At 49.8% G+C, this 19,639-nt stretch overlaps 1 protein-coding gene and 1 long non-coding RNA gene across 2 annotated transcripts in view; one reads left to right on the top strand and one right to left on the bottom strand.

Annotated features, from left to right (window-relative positions):
• LOC125759331 (uncharacterized) overlaps nucleotides 1–14,851 on the bottom strand; it is a 66,194-nt gene extending 51,343 nt beyond the window's left edge. The window contains exon 1 of the long non-coding RNA XR_007416896.1: nucleotides 14,724–14,851. This is a non-coding gene — a long non-coding RNA (uncharacterized LOC125759331). The remainder of the gene's footprint in view (nucleotides 1–14,723) is intronic.
• A 1,062-nt stretch (nucleotides 14,852–15,913) lies between these two features.
• Nucleotides 15,914–19,639, top strand: part of LOC119402380 (synaptotagmin-15) — a 171,530-nt gene continuing 167,804 nt past the window's right edge. Inside the window, exon 1 of the mRNA XM_037669528.2 lies at nucleotides 15,914–16,102. Coding sequence (XP_037525456.1) covers nucleotides 16,093–16,102 — 10 coding nt within the window. The 5' untranslated portion in view covers nucleotides 15,914–16,092. The remainder of the gene's footprint in view (nucleotides 16,103–19,639) is intronic.

Raw genomic sequence — 19,639 nt, 5'->3', positions numbered from 1 at the left:
AGGGTAACTCAGCGCACGCCTATGCTCTCTTTGCTTTTATACGTTTGCAGAAGCTGTATTCAGTGTTTGCAATGAGATGGCGTTGCCAAGAGCGCGCTATAGATATTGCTGCTTGATCACGCCGATAGTCATACGCATCTCGAAACGGAGTGATTTGCGGCGCGTCGCAGGTCATACCGCTTGTTGCTACAGCGATTCACCGTCGGTTCCAGCTGTGCTTCTCTGTTTTCCTGTAGATTGCACATACTATATCCATCCTGCAAACTCACATTATAGATATATGTGGGTCATTCCACGCCAACTGTCCCAGCCTTGGCGCTCGACCACCTGCGATTTGAATGAAAAAAAAGTCGAAGACTATCCATCCAAAGCCAGAAGTCTTCCGCCAAAATATTTTTGGCGAAAAACATTTTTCAGTGCCGCAAACCGCATGTGAAGTTTTTCGGAAAGCTCGAAACTATGGCTCGTAAAATGCGTTTTCAAAAAATCTCTTCTTCATAAATTAGGCTAGGACAAATTTTTTCCCTACATAACGATCGTAGGCTTCTCACTTAAAATAAGTTTCACGAACGTTTAAGCTTTCGTGGGTTTTTTTTTATGCGGCCTTAACTATGGACAATATGACCCGTATTGGGGATTTTTTCATAGAAAGGCGACATTCAGTGAAATGTAATATTTTGTTTTAACTGATCGCCAGAAAGTTTTACTGTAGCCCAAAAATAGTTTGAGACGTATATGTCGTGAAATGGTGTGTACAGCTGGCGACAAAGTTGCAAAAAAGTTCATTTTCGCACATGTTTAGTTGTAAATTTAACATTGAGGTGTTCCTAGTAAAATTATGCTACATAGCGCATTTAGTAGCAACATTAGTTCTCTACTGACTGAGAAAGTTTTATGAAATTAATTGTTTTAAGCAAGAAAAAAACGTTTGAAGTTTTGTTCTACCGGTGTCTCTTCTTGCTCGTGTTTTGTCTTCGCAGGAACGCATCTAGCTGTGAGTACAACCCATGCGGGCGCAAGGTTCGCCACGGAACAGCCAGACAACCTAATAATCTTTGCCCGTGCTTCTTTGAATACTTTACTAGTGAGTATTGGCCCGAGTCAACAACAAATGCGAACCCCGCTAGAGTGAATTTAACCACATGCAGTTGTCCATTGAAGGCCGGTATAGTGTGCTTACGCAACAGTGGGAAGTGGCACCGATGCGTGCAACAACCCGTTGCTTGTGCACAGATATAAAAGTGGGAAGAACACTACGATTAAGGAAAAATTCTGTTGCTGTAATATGAAATGCATGTTGTACCTTTGCACCAATTCACCGTCACTGGTCAAACATCATCACTTACATACGATTCACTTATGAATATACTCATCACTTATATACGACTGTGTTGGTTCATAAGTGCAACTTATCTGCAGTGTTGACGTAGCTTATCTGTTCCTTTCGCCACTTTTAAATCTTTGCGCAGGCAACGGGTTGTTGCACGCATCGGTGTCACTTCCCGCTGCGTAAGCACAATATGCCGGCCTTCAATGGACAGCTGCATGTGGTTAAATTCACTCTAGCGGGGTTCGCATTTCTCATTGACTCAGGCCAATACTCGCTAGTAAAGTATTCAAAGAAGCACGGGCAAAGATGATTAGGTTGTCTAGCTGTTCCGTGGTGAACCTCGCGCCGGTATAGGTTGTACTTACAGCTATAGACGCGTTCCTGCGAAGACACGAGCAAGAAACACAACTTCAAAATTTTTTTCTTGCTTAAAACAAAAATTAATTTGATAAAACTTTCTCAGTCAGTAGACAACTAATGTGGCTAGTAAATGCGCTTTGTAGCATAATTTTACTAGGAACACCTCAATGTTAAATTTACGACCAAACATGTGCGAAAATGAACTTTCTTGCAACTTTGTCGCCAGCTGTACACACCAATTCACGCCATATACGTCTCAAACTATTTTTGGGCTACAGTAAAACTTCCTGGTGATCAGTTAAAACAAATATTACATTTAACTGAATGTCGCCTTTCTACGAAAAAATCCCCAATATGGGTCATATTGTCCAAATTTAAGGCCGCTTAAAAAACCCACGAAAGCGTAAACGTTCGTGAAACTTATTTTAAGTGAGAAGCCTACGATCGTTATGTAGGAAAAAAATTGTCCTAGCCTAATTTATGACGAAGAGATCTTTTGAAAGGCATTAGAGCTTTCCGAATACGGTTTGCGGCACTGAAAAACTTTTTTCGCAGAAAATATTTTGGCGGAAGACTTCTGGCTTTGGATAAATTGTCTTCGATTTTTTTTTTTTTTTCATTCAAATTGCAGGTGGTCGAGCGCCAAGGCTGGGACAGTTGGCTTGGAATGACCCAAGTATTAAACTCGTATTCCGACTGCTCACCAGCAGCCGATACTGTTCTAATCAGTCGGTGACATAAACGTTCGGTGCATTTTGTACGCCACTATGTGCTCTCCAGATTTCCTGACAATAAGCGCGATAGTAGAACGATAAGTAACAGCCGATGTAACTAGGCAATACTCCTCTCTTGACGGAGACATGTCCCGCGTGTTGAACTACAGCCATTCCCAAGTCTTGGTACTCAGCTTCGAAACATTTTAATGAGCAGTCGACTCTGAGTTCCGGGTGACGGTTACTGCATTTTGAGGTGAAGCAACATTACTTTTCTTCCCGCTTAAGGAACCTTTCACTTAATGTTGCAAGGAGTCATGGTTGGGCGAATAACAGCCAACTTGTTGAAAACAGGTTCATGCAAGAAGTAATGCGGAAATAGGAGTGAGTATCGGCGCAAGAAAAATTAGAGATGTTAACGCACGAGAGATACCTAGAAAAAACTGGTGGGCCTACTTTGATAGGAATCGGTCACGAATACAAAAATTAAACGTCTATTCTAAATAGCAGTGGCGAGATAAAAATTCAGTTTACTCCGGGTATATGAAGGTGCCTAGACACGACGTTTTACCACTGGAAAGGGATTCGTGAAAACTGACACACAAGGGAAAATCGTCGAACTACTTGCGTGCCACCAGATATTCCATACCATGAAGACACTACATACTGCGCACCCCGGGACACTGAACTCAAACGGACGAGAAACCAGGGCTCGTAGTCACAAAATCGTCTTGCGCTAAAAGCTTTCGCAAGAGAATATTTCGGCCAGTCATGACGCTGGACATATCATTAGTGAAGCCGGGTGACCAGTAGGAAAACGCACTTACGTAAGAGAAGTTTTGTCAACTCGACCTCCGTTCGCTCACCGTACAAGCGAAGCCAAAGGAGCTGTCCCTATAGCTTCCGCGAGCACGTCGTTGGCAGCAATGAACGCGATAGAACAGTCGGCGGTGTTTTCGCGGCTTGATTTTGCGCATGGTGTCCTGTTGGTGAACGGCTTCCACTTTTCGTTTCCTTAGCGGTCGTTATTTGGCCTGGAAATGCGTATGCATTGGTTTGCGCCAGGTAATTGGCTGTGCGTTCATCTTGCATGCAGTTGCGCGAGGCACAGTTCGTTTCCGCACACGCCAGCAGCGACAAGCGTTGGGCTTCTCGCTGGCGTATCTTCAGCCAGTCGAACGCGGTCAGTTTAATGACCTTCACCTCTTGACGTTTTTTAGTTTCTGCTGAAGCGACTTTTATGGTTGGCCGACACCTCCGCCGACGAAGCAGTTGGCAGCATGGAACAGCTTCAGAGCGGCCATGCTAAAATCTCTTATCGTGCTGTCGCGGTATCGATACACGTATGGATGATTATACTCCATCTCACAAGTTGGTTGCAGCACTGTCTACGGGGCTGCTTAGGCTACGGGGCTGTTTTCTTTCCAGATTTATTCTCAAGTTCTCGGGGACAAGGCTCAGCAGGCGTGGCCAAAATAACAGCTGATCTCAATGATAAGGACAAAACATAACTGATATTTTGTCCCCAGCGTGAGATGACATAAAGTGACAGCTGGTTCCACCGTTTATTCGTTGCTGCCAGGGCAGTAAGCGCGTAGCAAGCGCGAGTTCGGATCGAAGCGGGCGGTCGCTTCTGCATGGATGCTATTATGTTGCTTCGCCACCACAATTAGCAGCGATTACCAATAAAATAATTAAAATCATATGATGTACATGCGAATGGTCATTAGCGTGTCACGTATCGCTGTGGCGTAGCACGTGCCGAGCAAGCGCAATTGTCTTAACCTTGACAATTATAATGCGATTACAAACAGAACTATCTTGTGCTGCGCAAGCATGTGGCTTGCTTACACCGCGTATCTTCCACCCTGCTGCAACCAGCTTGTGAGATGGAGTATAGAAGGCACTCAGAGATGAGCAGCGAATTTGGATGCAAAAGGTATGAAGCCGAGACAGGGGCGTAGCCAAGGGGGGGGGGGGGGTTGGGGGGGTTCAACCCCCCCCCCCCGAAATTTTTCAGTTTTGCTTGCGTATATATACACGCACACATACAAACGCACGCACGAACATACAAAAAGCATGGTTGAAACCCCCCCCCCCACCCCGAAAAAAATTTCTGGCTACGCCCCTGAGCCGAGTGGACGCACCGTCGCGCCCCACTCAATCGGCTCCGTCGGCAGAGTCCTCCATGGCTTTCGCTGCCGTTCATGAGCGCTATGAGTGCTCCTGCTAAGCACGTACCACACCGTGATGCGTACCGTGATCTAAGCGGTACGGACAGCGCACTTAAAGCTAAACTGATCGTATCCTTTCTTTGAGCGCTGTTGGATGTTTAGGTATTAATTACTTCTGCATTTAGATGTGAGGCCTGCAACACCGCTGGTGGAGCACTTCGTCTCGCCAGTGTTCTAAACGCCCTCACTGCAACGCTATACCTTTACTGTCGTCTACAATACTTGCCTTGCTGTCACCAAAAATGTGTTTTCATTTTTGTCCTCAGCCTCGGTATTGAAGCAGGGCGTAGAACAGGGGCATTCCGTGATGATGCGCACAGCGCGAAAGCAGAAAAAAAACGCCAGGCCTGCGCTGAAACCGCAGCACAGTCACAGCGAAAGCTGGATGGATGGATGGATGAACAACTTTATTTTAGTCCTTCGGTGCGCGCGATTAGCGTGCAAGAGCGGCGTTTATAGAGCCCGTTCTAAGATCTCTTGGGGCTACAATACAAGTACACTAGAAAGGTACCCACTACGCCATAAATCACAATTTTTGTGAAGTTGGGAAGCACCTACTAAGCCATTATTCGTCTTTCTGCGGAGAAACGAGGCACCAGCTACACGTCTGTAAGGCATTATGTGCACTTTGTTGACGCGACGACTGATGACGAAGAATTATGGCTCAGCCCTTTGTAATGGGTTGGAAGCTTTAAACGGCCCACCAGTTATGTAATTTGCATTGGGTGACGCCCGGTTGCTATTTCCATCTCCCGTCATGCTGTATAACATACGTTGACGTGGGAGAGAGACGGGGGCGGGGGGGGCGAAGAACTTTACTGAGACCCCGAGGAAATTGATCATGCGCTTATGGGCTTCCTTGGCAACCAATACAAGTGCACTTACGAGGAACCCACTACGCTATAAATCATTGTAATTTTTTAGAAGTAGGGCAGCAGGCACTGTGCCATTTTTCGTCATTCTACGGAGAGCCGTGGTACCTGCTAAACGCATGTAAGGCATTATGTGCACTTTGTTGATGCTCTGCCTGATGACGACGAAGAATTATGGCAGAGCCTTTGTAATGGGTTGGAAGCATTCAACAACCTACTCGTTTCGCAATTCGTATTGTGTGACGCCTCGTTACAGAATTCGCGTTGTGCGACGCTTGGTGCTTATTTTACTCTTCTACCACGCTATATTGCATATGCTAATGTGGTTCCTTCCCGACATGAAGCCTGTATAGGACCTTTTTGCGAAGCAGTTTCAAGCACCGGCATGGCTCAGAGGTTGAATACTGGGCTCACACGCAGAGGGCCCATGTTCGAACCTCGTTCCATCCTGGAACTTTTTCTTATTTCGTTTTTTTTCTTATTTCGAGCGATACTGGTTACGGACACCGGCGGCGGCGGCGGCGGCGGCGGCGGCGGACAACTACGGCGCCAAAAACGGCCGGTGAAATGATCTCATAACAGCTTTCGCTGTAAAAGAACGGAAAGGAACGACGGAGTCAAGCGTTGATTACCAACTAAACTTTATTAAATGAAAATATGTAATCAGTAAGGAGCACTAATAAAGATCAACAGAGCGCATCGCCTCCTGCGCATTGTATAGGCACAACAGTTCCTCTTCAGACAGGGTGACCCAAGTTTAGGCGAAACAATTCTTTCTTTGGTAATTTCCCCGGCTTGAAACAGCGGAGCGCGGATACATTATTATGTATATATATAATGAGCATGCGCAGGTAAGTTTTGTGTGTACTTTCTTTTCCGCCAGAGCGCGTGCTTTCAGTTCAGTCGGCCTTCGTGGTGTCTGGTTCCCTTGTGTCCGTATCTGCACGCATTATAAAGGGACACTAGAGAGCAAGACGATTTTCTCAAATTAGTGAAGTACTCTTTCACGATAGCAAAAACACCACGCGTGCTGCGAGAAGACGCTTAAGCGAGAAAACGCGCAAAAGCAGAATGGGGGTGGCGACGCCACCTAGAAGTTTCCGCACCATCCGCCGTGACGTCACATGTTTTGACGGCGCCTACTAGGTACTACGTAGTTCCTAATCGGTGAAAATTAAGTACATTGTCCTTTGAGGAGGCCATAGATTTAACAGACCAAGTTTGGGGTAATTTTGTCGAGCCAATGGCGTCAGAATACGATAAATACACTTTGAAATCCGTGACGTCACGCGGGGAGATTTCGGCGCGATATTTAAAAATGAAACTTTGAACCTGGTTTTTTTTTTCTATTAATAAACCTATATATGATCGCGAAATTAACGACATTAGAGTTCTCAGAGCACAATTTATCGATATAAACCGATTCATTGTTTCTCTTTAGTGTCCCTTTAACGTCTTCCATGATGACGCCCTACAAACTTTCTGTCGTTCTAAGCTTCAGTTCTAGCACTCTGAGCTTCTATCCGTGTTGTCTCCTACTTATCTGCCCAGCCCTTCGTCTTTATTTTCATTAATTGCTATTTGTTTGCTCCTAGCTACGACTGTGCTTTACCCGGAATTGTGCGTGCCCATTAAAAGTACACTGTATGCATGCGGCTTTCTGGAACCATCAACTGGCCCTGCTAGGAGTATTTGTGCTATATACTGTCCGATGATGCGTGCTGTCAAGTTACGTTCTGTCAGGAGTGCCTTAGGGATTATTGCTCGCCCCGGCAGCTGATTGCCGCCATAACGTACCACCCGTATACGCCGAATGGATGAGGATGACAAACCACCACACGTAATTCTTGTGGAGGGTGAATCTTTGAGAGGTCCAACCAAGTAAGAGGAACATTTCTTTTTTTTTTGTCTACTAATTCTCAGACAGGTAACTGGCCATCGGTGGTGCCATCGATGACAGACACTGAAAACCCTAGCTTGGACCTCAATGCTGTTTTAAGCCTAACCTGAGACCCGTATAAGTTATTAGCCTGCCGCGCTGCTTGATAGGATTTGTCCCTGAAGAAGAGCGCCCGTGTTGTATCACAGACTGCATTGTAGCTTCAAGGTGTACCGCACATGCGCATGAAGACTTCTGATCATATCCGACCTTTGGTTAATTATTGTGTGGAGAAGAAACTTAGACGGGAAGTATCAAATAAGGACGGTTATCTTGTAATTATAGTCGACAGCATGTCTTCAGAAAAACCTTTATCAGCATTGCAAAGAATTTTCAGGCTGTAACACTCTAGTCATCTATAGGTAAGCAATGCGTTGGAGACCTCTCGTTAAGACATACTCTTGATATTATCGTTGAGAATGCTGATTGCAGGTGTATCCAGCCTTGCAAGATATACAAGCTGTCAAGACGTTTATTAACGGGCACTCGGCGACGGCGCACGGCAGCGACAGTCAAAGCGGGGCCGACTCTCTGCACGAGGGGCGTGCTCTCAGAGAAGGGAACGACCCACTGGAAGGCGCTCGAGAGGTCGACCCATTACTGAGTAGGAACGCTTCGCTACAATTACCCCGGCTACGAAAAGGGAGCCGTCTGGCGACCTAGCAGCTTGTCACTATGAGCGGGTTGTGGTAGGGCTTCAGGCGCGCCACGTTGACAATGTCGCGCCCTCGACGGCGCATGTCCGAAAATGGGTCGATGGGTTCGATCAGGTAGTTCACCGGGGATGTGCGTTCGACGACACGGTAGGGGCCTTCGTATTTGGGCAGTAGTTTGGAAGAGAGGCCAGGTGCAGTGGTATGGACCGAGAGCCATACGAGCGCTCCAGGAAGGAACGTGGGCGCAGAACTGGGTGTCACCGCGAATGCTTTTCTGCCGCTCTTGGTTATGCGTAGTAAATGTCTTGGAGAGCTCGCGACACTCCTCAGCAAGTCTGGCTGTGGCAGGAATAGGCGCACATTCAGATTGATCCGGCTTGTAGGGAAGGATTGTGTCGATGGTGTGCGACGGGTGCCTGCCATACAATAAGAAAAATGGTGAGAAACCAGTAGTGCTCTGAGGAGCGGTATTGTAGGCGTACGTGACGAAGGGCAGAATGACATCCCAATTCGTGTGGTCGGCGGCGACGTACATCGAGAGCATGTCGCCTAGCGTGCGGTTGAAGCGTTCGGTGAGGCCATTCGTCTGCGGGTGGTAAGCAGTAGTTTTGCGGTGAACAACGTTGCACTCTTTGAGAATGGCTTCGACGACTTCCGACAAGAAGACACGGCCTCTATCACTGAGCAGCTCCTGGGGTGGACCGTGACGCAGCATGAATCGATGGAGCAGGAAGGAGGCCACATCGCTCGCTGTAGCCGCAGGGAGGGCAGCAGTTTCAGCGTATCGCGTGAGGTGGTCTACAGCGACGATGGCCCAGCGGTTACCAGCGGACGTCAGGGGAAGTGGCTCATATAAATCGATGCCAACGCGCCCAAACGGTCGGTCAGGGCAAGGTAGAGGTTGCAGACCTGCCGGCGACAGGTGCGTTGAAGTTTTGCGGCGCTGACAATCGATGCAGGAGCGAACGAACTTCTCCATGTAGCGGTACATCCCTCGCCAAAAGTAACGTTGGCGAATGCGGTGGTAGGTTTTCGATACCCCAGAGTGCACACTGCGGATCAGAGTGGAACGACTCGCATATGTCATAACGCAGACTGCGGGGTATTACTAGTAGCCACTGGCGGCTGTCGCCGTTGTAATTGCGTCGGTGGAGCAGGTCGTCGCGAACGGCGAAATGGTGGGCTTGACGACGCAACAAGCGAGTGGATGGTGTGGCCGATGGATCAGTCAGCAAGTCTATCAGTGAGGCAATCTATTGATCCTTGCGCTGCTCGGTAGCGATGGTGTGAATATCAATGGAGGAAACGACAAAGTGAGACGCTTAGTTGTTGGCATTGCCGTCAGGCAAGGGAGAGCGCGACAGGGCGTCGGCGTCAGCATGCTGACGTCCGTTGCGGTACAGCACGCGGATGTCGTAGTCTTGCAGGCGAAGTGCCCAACGGGCAAGACGGCCTGAGGGATCCTTCAATGACGACAACCAGCACAGTGCATGATGGTCGGTGACGACATCAAATGGGCGACCATACAAATAAGGTCGGAACTTCGTAAGGGCCCAGATGATTGCCAGGCATTCTTTCTCCGTGACGCTGTAGTTGGTCTCGGCTTTAGTAAGCGTACGACTTGCATATGCGACGACATAATCCGGGAACCCAGGTTTGCGCTGCGCAAGGACAGCACCGAGGCCAACACCGCTGGCGTCCGTGTGTACCTCTGTAGGGGCCGTAGGGTCGTAGTGGCGTAGAATGGGAGGAGACGTCAACAAACGACGGAGCTTTGCGAAAGCGTCGTCGCACTCTGACGACCACGAATTGAGGGGCCCGTTACTTCCAAGGAGCTTGGTCAGCGGTGATATGATAGTCGCGAAGTTCCGGATGAAGCGCCGAAAGTAGGAGCATAGTCCTACGAAACTGCGCAGTTCTTTGACGGACGTAGGTTTGGAGAACTCTGTCACGGCCCGAAGCTTGGCTGGATCTGGGAGGATGCCGTCCTTGGACACCACGTATCCTAGTATCGTCAGCTGCCGTGCTGCAAATCGGCACTTCTTGAGATTCAGTTGTAGCCCGGCGTCGCTCAAGCGCGTCAAAACCTGCCACAAGCGTTGAAGGTGTGTTGAGAAGTCCGGGGCGAAAACGACGACGTCGTCGAGGTAGCATAGGCACGTGTGCCATTTCAAGTTGCGCAGAACGGCATCCATCATGCGCTCGAAGGTCGCGGGCGCATTGCACAGCCCAAACGGCATGACGTTGAATTCGTACAAGCCGTCGGGTGTGACAAACGCTGTCTTCGGTCGAGCATCATCAGCCATGGGGACTTGCCAGTACCCTGAGCGCAAATCGAGCGATGAAAAGAACTCTGCTCCTTGCAGACTGTCAATGGCACCGTCTATTCGAGGTAGGGGATAAACGTCCTTACGGGTGATCTTATTGAGTCGTCGGTAGTTCACACAGAACCGCACAGAGCCGTCCTTCTTCGCAACGAGAACGACAGGAGACGCCCACGGGCTGTTTGAGGGTCGAATAACATCGCGGCGAAGCATGTCTGCGACCTGCTCGGTAATTACACGACGCTCTGTTGGCGACACGCGATATGGACGCTGCCGCAGTGGTGATTGGGCGCCAGTGCCGACGCGATGCGCGACAGCAGACGTGCGGCCGAGAGAAGTTTGCGCTACATCGAACGAAGAACGAAATTCTTCCAAAAGGCATAAAGCTGGGAACGCTCGACCGACGTAAGGTGTTCAGCAATCGAGGAACCAAATACATCAGCGGGTGACGAATCAGATGTGGAAACAGCACTGAGCGAATGGGAGCTGGCGCAGTGCGTGTCACCCGGTGCGTCCGTAACTTGTGCGTCTTCGAGGGCTTCCGCTCTGCCGAGACATTCCCCTCGCACCAACCTAACAATGTACGGGGATGGGTTTGTAACAAAAATATCGGTGTCGCCCTGAATGACTTGCACGGTCGCAAATGGCACCAACAAGCCTTTTCTAGTGAAGACGCGGTCAGATGGAGAGAGGGGTGCAACGGCGTCGGCGAGACCGGTGCAGCAGACTGACACAGCCGTTGACGAGTTTGCAGGAAGTGTGGTGCCGTTTTGACGAGTACCTTGGTCGCAGCCGGTGGACTGTCAGCCGGCGTCGAATCTGAGAATGGGGAGAGCTCTCTTTCGGCTGGTGCGCAACGAATTACGGCGGCGTGATTGGCGAGAAAATCCCATCCCAGGATGACGTCGTGAGAGCATGAGGAAATTATGATGAATTCGTGACAGAGCGTCCTGAATCATGACACGGGCTGTGCACACCGCTGTCGGGTGGATACTGTGAGCGCTGGCTGTACGGAGGGTGAGCCCGGAAAGTGGCGTCGTCACTTTTCGTAGTAGTCGGCTAAATTTAGCGTCCATAACGGAAACGGCAGCTCCATTGTCTACAAGGGCCGATGTGCGCACACCATCTACAAACACGTCTACAACGTTTGATGGGCTTTGCTGAGGGCTTTGGCTGTTCGATAGCGTCGCAGCCCTTGCCTCTTGGACTGCGACGACTAGTTTTCCTGGTCTCGTGCGACCGGACGAGGCCGCATCGGTGACAGTGAGCGGCGTCGTGGGGACAGTGACCGACGGGTACATGGACCTGGGCGTGACGTCGGTGACATAGGCGGCAGCGGGTCATAATACGGGTGGCTGGACTGGTTGGTCACGGCTGATCCGACTCGAGGCGGCTGCACGCGGTTGCAATAGCGGGCTACGTGACCGGCGCAACCGCACGCAAAGCAGATCGGGCGGTTGTCGGAAGTGCGCCATCGGTTTGCCGGGTTAGGTCCCATCCACGTGGCAGGACGCGAGGGACGGGGCGGCTGCTGATATGACGACTGCATGGTTGGCTGCAGTCGGGGCGTATGGACGATGTTGGAGTACGCAGCCGGCACACTCGCTTCGAAGGCCTGAGGCCTGGCGACGGCTCCAGCGTATGTTAGCGGGGGCACCCCAGGGAGCGCTGGGGGCGGCCTGGCTGCAACTTGTGCGTAACTGAGCGGCGCAGACGCCGGAGGGGGCTGGTGGTATTCCGGCATGACCTCCGCGATTTCCTGCTCAATAGCCCGGCGTAGGGGAGGCAGCAGTGTGGTCGACGACTGTACAACATCCTGCGGGTGAGAGAAGGCCAGTAAGGAGAACTGGCGGGCAATTTCCTCCCGCACGAATGACTCGATTTCGGCGAGTAAGACGGAGTGGTCCGACACGGCCGACAAGCCAGCGAGATCGGCGTCGCGTGATGGAGGTCGACGCGTCATCAGCCGCTGCCGGCGTAGCTCCTCGTAGCTCTGGCACAGCGTGATGACCTCTGCCACAGTGCGAGGGTTTTTGGCGAGTAGCATGGTGAAGGCATCGTCGTCGATGCCTTTCATGACGTTCCGGATCTTGTCGGCTTCAGACATGGTTGCGTTGGCTTTCTTGCAAAAGTCGAGCACGTCTTCAATGTAGCTCGTGAAAGACTCGCCGGACTGCTGGGCTCGTTCACGTAAACGCTGTTCGGCTTGCAGCTTGCGAACGGCAGGGCGGCCAAACACGTCGATGATGGCGGTCTTGAAAGCGGACCACGTAGCGAAATCGGATGCGTGGTTGTTGTACCATAGACTTGCCACACGCGCGAGGTAGAAAACGAGGTTGCTCAGTTTGCCTGCCTCGTCCCATTTATTGGGGACGCTCACACGCTCGTAGATCGCGAGCCAGTCCTCGACGTCGGTGCCATCCGCGCCGGTGAAGATAGGAGGGTCGCGGATGCGGGGGACACCCGGACATGGCGTCGGTGCAAGAGGGGGCGTTTGCTGGGCGGCGTCTTGTGTCATGGTAGCAGGCACGGTACGGGATCGAAGCTCCAAGGGCATCGAATGCGGACCGTAGTTGTTTAAAGGGCACAGCACTCTCCACCAAATTGTCAAGACGTTTATTAACGGGCACTCGGCGACGGCGCACGGCAGCGACAGTCAAAGCGGGGCCGACTCTCTGCATGAGGGGCGTGCTCTCAGAGAAGGGAACGACCCACTGGAAGGCGCTCGAGAGGACGACCCATTACTGAGTAGGAACGCATTGCAAAGAATTTTCAGGCTGTAACACTCTAGTCATCTACAGTGAAACCTCGGTGATACGATCACGGCTCGTACGAATTTCGGGGTGATACGAATTTTTCTGCGGACCCGGCCAAGGCCCCATTAGCCTGCAATGTATTGTAGTATGGTTGTTGCGAACCGATTTGCACCCCGCGACGTTTGATACGAACGTACGCTAGCGCACAGCTACGAACAGGTGCTGCCCGCGCTGTCGCGGAAGACCCGGCAGTCACGCGCGGGCGCGGGCATGCGCGCTGCGCGACCATCAACGGTGCGTCGTTGCCCCCGAGATAGTGCATGCGAATCTTAGAGGTCTTTGGGCGCCTTCGCGTTTAGATTACAGATGACGTTGACGTCGCGCTTTTTTTTTTTCCGACGCGTTCACGCGTGCTCTTATGCTTGAGGCAGCAACGTCTTTGTACTGTGTTAACACGTGCCTGCCACGTCGACGCAAGCCATGTTCCCGCAATCAGACGTTCAGCGAAACAAGACTGAAACTTGGGCTGCGGTTCTGTCATGAAGTCCCATTAAAGGTGGACGAAGACCCCAAGAGACGAAGCGGACGGTCTTGGCGAAGGAGCTTGGCCTCTATCGATCTATCGTGTGCAAAGCCCTTCTTAAGTCACTTTTGCCACAGTATTATATTGTCATGCAGAAAAGCGTAGTAAGATTAGGAAGGGGCTACTAGCGGTCACGGGGCACAACACATCTGGTTCATTAAATGCACACGGGCGCATGCACCGTATGTTTACGAGTACAAGTATGATCGCTGACGTCTAAAAACTTTACTGGCAATCATTCAGAGCTGTTCATGACGTCGCTGCGGCCCTGAGAAACACTAAATCAAAACGTATGCCAATTTTCTTTTGTCGCATACTAATTTTCCATGTTTTTTGGTGATACGAATTTCGGATGATACGAATATTTTTGGTAACCCCGCGAGATTCGTATCACCGAGGTTTTACTGTATAAGTAAGCAATGCGTTGGAGACCTCTCGTTAAGACATACTCTTGATATTATCGTTGAGAATGCTGATTGCAGGTGTATCCAGCCTTGCAAGATATACAAGCAATTTTCCATCCCGGTTGCCTTATTTCAGGAAATGAGGGATGAGCTGTCTTGTTCGGCTGTCTGCGCACACAGTCCTGACAAGCAGAAGGTCGTGGGTTCGATTCTCGGTGGGGGAGGCCTCATTCTAGTGGAGGCAGAAAGTGATCGTGTGCCGAGCTCTCGGCGTGTGTTAAATAACTGCCATTGACCGAAATAACGCTCGAATCCTCCACTATAGGGTTTTTCTCATAGTAAAATCAAACATAGCTAACACGCCAACAGAACAAGATGCCAAGGGGCACTGCGATGTCTCTTAAGTACCAGCTCACCTAGTCACGTTACTGCAGTCTCATTAATAATAATAATATCTGGGGTTTAACGTCTCAAAACCACGCTATGATTATGAGAGACGCCGTAGTGGAGGGCTCCGGAAATTTCGACCACCTGGGGTTCATTAACGTGCACCTAAATCTAAGTACACGGGCCTCAAACATTTTCGCCTCCATCGAAAATGCAGCCGCCGCGGCCGGGATTCGATCCCGCGACCTTCGGGTCAGCAGTCGAGCGCCATAACCACTAGACCACCGTGGCGGGGCTTACTGCAGTCTCTTATAGCCAATCAAAATGAACAAGATTTTTTTTACAAAAATAGAGTTGTTTCGCAAAATGTAAATTTATTGCAAGAAACTTTACCGCAAACATTTCCACATTATTTGGAGCCTCGCGTCGTGTCACGTATGTAATGAGGACAGGTTGTTTACCTTTTTTATTTTTGGAATGAAGACACAAAGTGAAATGTGGACGTGCGGGGGGATTCTGGTAGTCTCCTAATTCAGTGAAGTAAAATCACTGAAGTGGATTATTCGACGAATTCATAAATGATATTACCCATAGTGAAATGTCATGCAGCAAACGATGAAACGAGGACAAAAAACTGAGAGAGCGCTTTTTTCTTTCCCTTCCTCATCGATTATATTTCCTTACTCTTGGCTAGTACCTTTGCTATAATTTCACAGCCTCGTTACGTAGAGGACCTTTAGTATCACCTGTAGCTATGCAGTCGCTTTCTCGCTTAAAAATGCGCTTCCTGCGTTCGGGAAGCGCCTTTACTGCAAGCAATTGAACTAACGAGATGAATATGAAGTCAGCGTTATAAGCCACGCCCTTGGTGTTTGACACATTATAAATGAGTGGGCATTGCTATCTTCCGCTGGCTGTGGACCTATTCTGCAAGAATAATCTATTTCTTACGCTTTCTGCCAGTACTTTTAAGTGTTCCGCTGATGTCATGACGAACTGTTCCTCTCAAGAATACTACCAAAAGAAGAAGTCTCGTCGCGTAATGTTCGCTATGTTTTCCGCAAGGTTAATAAAAACAATTATTTTTAGTATAGAGAGGTGGAGAGTGACTAAGTGGTTCGTTAATCACTAAATGTACACGTCGGGTGTGGGCGCGGCGGTTACCTCAGTGGAGCAGCATGTCTTCAGGCCACGTCACCTGTTAGACGAGATGGAGCACAGTGCTCGCGTGGCGCTTTCTGGCGGGTGTTTGTCTTTTGAGACGTCGCCCTCTTCCCGCGCACAAACATACGGTCCTCCGCGGCGCCGGGAACCTCGCAGCTGTTCGCTCGCCCACGTGACTGATTTAAGGCGACTCGCTCGGCGTTCTCCGGCACCGTCGGCGCGACTGCCGGCATATGTGCGACGAGCCGCGCGCCAAGCGGATGTGCATTTCTGGATCAGCGCCCTCGTCGCCACAGCGCCACTGCCAGCGTTCTGCTCACCATGTGAAGGCGCCGCCCCATGACATTGTCGTCCCAGTGCCTGCGTACGGATGATGCCAGGTTGGTGCCGGCTGACGTCGACCGCCGCGTCGGCGCTTTGCTTTCTCGCTGCTCTTGCGCGCACACAACCCGCTCTTTAATGAGTGCAATCAGCTGACGCGCTCTCAACTGTGCCTCCCTGTCACTGCTTTCGTGCTGTTTCTTGTCGGCTTCGTGAGATGGATTGGGCTCCTCGAATGTCTTTCTCTTGACGTTACTCAGTCAGAGTTATCGCAGAAAAAAAAAGTTTATTCTTGCGGCGTTGTAAAATCATTTCTATACTTGTTCTGCACGCTGTCCTTTTTTTTTTCTTTGTGGACAAGAAATTGCCCTAAGAGAAAAGTAAAAGTGGCGCCCAGAACAGTGTGTGACGCCGAAACTAGTTGATATATGGATTTTCTATTTGAATTGCTACAACCTCGTCTATCGCGCTTCAACACTTCCCTTTCTGTTGAGGTTATAGAACAACGATAAGAAATAGGGCGAAAAGGTTTTTAATTTCTTAAGTTCAATTGGGCTTAGTCTGGCCGTTTTCCTTCCGGATATGATCATATTATTAAGTCGACGTACATGTACGTTAGGTTCACGCGTCCGCGCTAACTTCGGCTGCCTGACTTTTCCGGGCTCAAATATTCCTGTAATTTTCTTCGCCGGTATAGTAGACATTCGGCATAGGATGCCGCGGTCTGCTGCTCTCTTTAATGGGCTTCTTTCCTTTAGAATAAGTCCGGCATGGTAGTATAGTGGTTACAATGCACGGCTGCTGACCCGAAAGTCGCGGGATCGGTCCCTGCCCCGGCGGTCGCATTTCGATGGAGGCAAAATGCCAGAGGCGCGTGTACTGTGCGACCTGAGTGCGCGTTAAAGAACACCAGTTGGTAGAAATTTCCGGAGCCCTCCACTACGGCGTGCCTCTCAATCATATCGTGGTTTCGGCTCGTAAAACCTCCAAAATTGTTATTTCCGTTGGAAGAAAAAAATAACTTATCTCACCTTTGGGTCAGCTTACAAAACTTGCAGCCTATCGCAAATGGGAAATGTACGTAATTTGACAGAAATCGCGGACGGGGAAATGTGTAACGAACTTTGAAAACGCTTGTGCAAACGTGGGTGACAGACGCGGAAGTCTTTATGATTACCGTTTCTGCCCATCGTCAGTATGTCTTTTCTCGCGTCAACATTTCTTAATGACATGCGGTGCGAACAATATAAACAGTGTGTACACGCATCCCGTGTTGACAGCCTTGACGTATTGCTTACCGAATGCGTGACGTATGCGCTTTTTTTTGTAAGCACAATTTGACGAAGCAAACAAAGTATGAGAAAAGGCTAAACGCAGTGGCTCAGAAAACTTGCTTTGACTTTAGACCTTTGCAGCTTTATTTTCTTGTTTACAGTAGGTAGAAGTGCGTAGCTCTAGCACGGAAATGATTTGGTAGCTTTTACTTCATGAATCTTATTCTGCGGGCTGAATCTTGTTCTGCGCAGAAGTGCACATTGACGTGCTACTGGGGTACGCATAGTTTCAGATTAGTGAAATGCTGCGACGTTCAGCGAAGGAGTTAAGGGGCGGGGGTTAACAAGGGTTTGGGCGAGTTGGTAACAATTCATGATGAAAGGGCATGATGAAAGTGGTGCGCACCACTTGAATGCGAGGATAATAGTAATATCTCGGGTTCTGCGTGCCAAAACAACGATATGATTACGAGGCACGCCATATGGGGAGGGCTCCGGAAATTTTTACCACTTGGTGTTCTTTACGTGCACTGATATCACAAAATAATAATTGTTGGTGTTTAACGTCCCAAAACTACGATATGATTATGAGAGACGCCGTAGTGGTGGGCTCCGAAAATTTCGACCACCTGGGGTTCTTTAACGTGCACCTAAATCTAAGCACACGGGACTCAAGCATTTTCGCCCCCATTGAAAATGCGGCCGCCGCTACCGAGATACGACTGATATCGCACAGAACACGGGCTTCTAGCATTTTGCCTCCATCGAAATGCAACCGCCGCGGCCAGGACGGAACCCGCGGCATTCGGGTCAGCAGCCGAGCACCGTAACCACTGTACCACCGCGGTGGACTCGAATCCGAGAAATAGAAGTTAGACAGACACAAGCGCAGCACTTAGCAGAGTTCCTCCTAATTACTACCGATGCGAGTTAACCTCGTAACAGCGTATGAAACAGTCAGACTGGCTTACTTTATCCGATACCGCTGCTCCGACTGCTGAAGTTTTATAGCATCATTAAAGTTTCCAAGCAGGCGCACACATTACCACTTGCCCGAATGACGTGCGCTCTAAAGAGTAGTAAAATGGGTTATGCTTTGCAACAGCCGCGTAGACGGTGCTTGTTAAGTAGCGTATTGAAGGCAATTGGAAAGCAGACGGTGAAGAGCCGAACCCTGCGCACCGCCAATTCCATCGCACAGGATTAGGCGAAAATGTGCTGTTCTGTTGAAATGAGGCTACTGTGGAGAGGCCGAAGTAGAGAGCACCTCGGCTACTCCATTTCTCTATGTTGTTCAGCAAAAAAAAAAAAGAAGGAAAATTAAGGTGCGCAGTGAATAAATTAATGGGAAAACGTAAAAAAAAAACAATGTGCCAGCGGAAAGTTCACTACCGAAAGTCCAATTTTCACTTAAAAGTCCGCATCACTTTATACCAAACTGCTCGTGACCGCTTATCACAAACGCCTATCCGATTCTGTGACTACTAGAGAGTCCTTCAAGATTGCACTTTGCTGCAGTCCCCCCTCCCCCCGTGCGCACGCCTAGGTGCTCCGGGAACCACTGTGATGAGGATGCCGCGCAGGGGCGTAGCCGGGGGGGGGGGGGTGTTCACCCCCCCCCCCCCGAAATTTTTCAATTTTGCTTGAGTATATATACACGCACACATACAAACGCACGCACGAACATACATAAAGTATGGTTGAAGCCCCCCCCCCCCCCCCCCCCCGAAAAAATTTCTGGCTACGCCCGTGATGCCGCGACTCCGTGGTAGCCTCACCCCGTCGCTGCCGAGATCGACGTCCAAGACACGGACTCTTAGTGATGCACTTCCAGACCCGGCACCTGCTGCTCTGGTCACCCGTGCGATGCTGGCTTCTTCGACCTTCTTGCAACGGTGCCCCACAGACAATCCCCGTTCCCCCTTCTTGCGCTTTTCACCACGGCTCGGGTCGCGTGCCGCGAGCCCTCCTCCGAACAATCGCGTACGTGTACACGGCAGAGGTCACACCATCGAGGAATTTTCTGTTCCTCGCATACCATCGCGTACCATCAAAACGTGTCGTCGTTCGGCACGTGCCTCGTGCTTTTACTCATCACACTATATCTCATGATCTCACGTTAGAGCAAAAACGGCAGTTTTATAGCCACGAAGTGCACACTACGGCACGATGACGTGCATATCAAAAGTAGCGGTCATAGGCATATTCGCGCAACGCTTGACTATAGCTTGCGGAATCATAGGTGTACATATGTAATGTTTATTACATTGATATCAAGTCGGATAGCCAACACTATCATGGCTCTGTGGTAGAATACTTGAC

This window comes from Rhipicephalus sanguineus, chromosome 1, assembly GCF_013339695.2.
Source record: "Rhipicephalus sanguineus isolate Rsan-2018 chromosome 1, BIME_Rsan_1.4, whole genome shotgun sequence".
In the NCBI taxonomy this organism is placed as follows: domain Eukaryota; kingdom Metazoa; phylum Arthropoda; class Arachnida; order Ixodida; family Ixodidae; genus Rhipicephalus; species Rhipicephalus sanguineus.
This window is presented reverse-complemented; position numbering and strand designations above follow the sequence as displayed.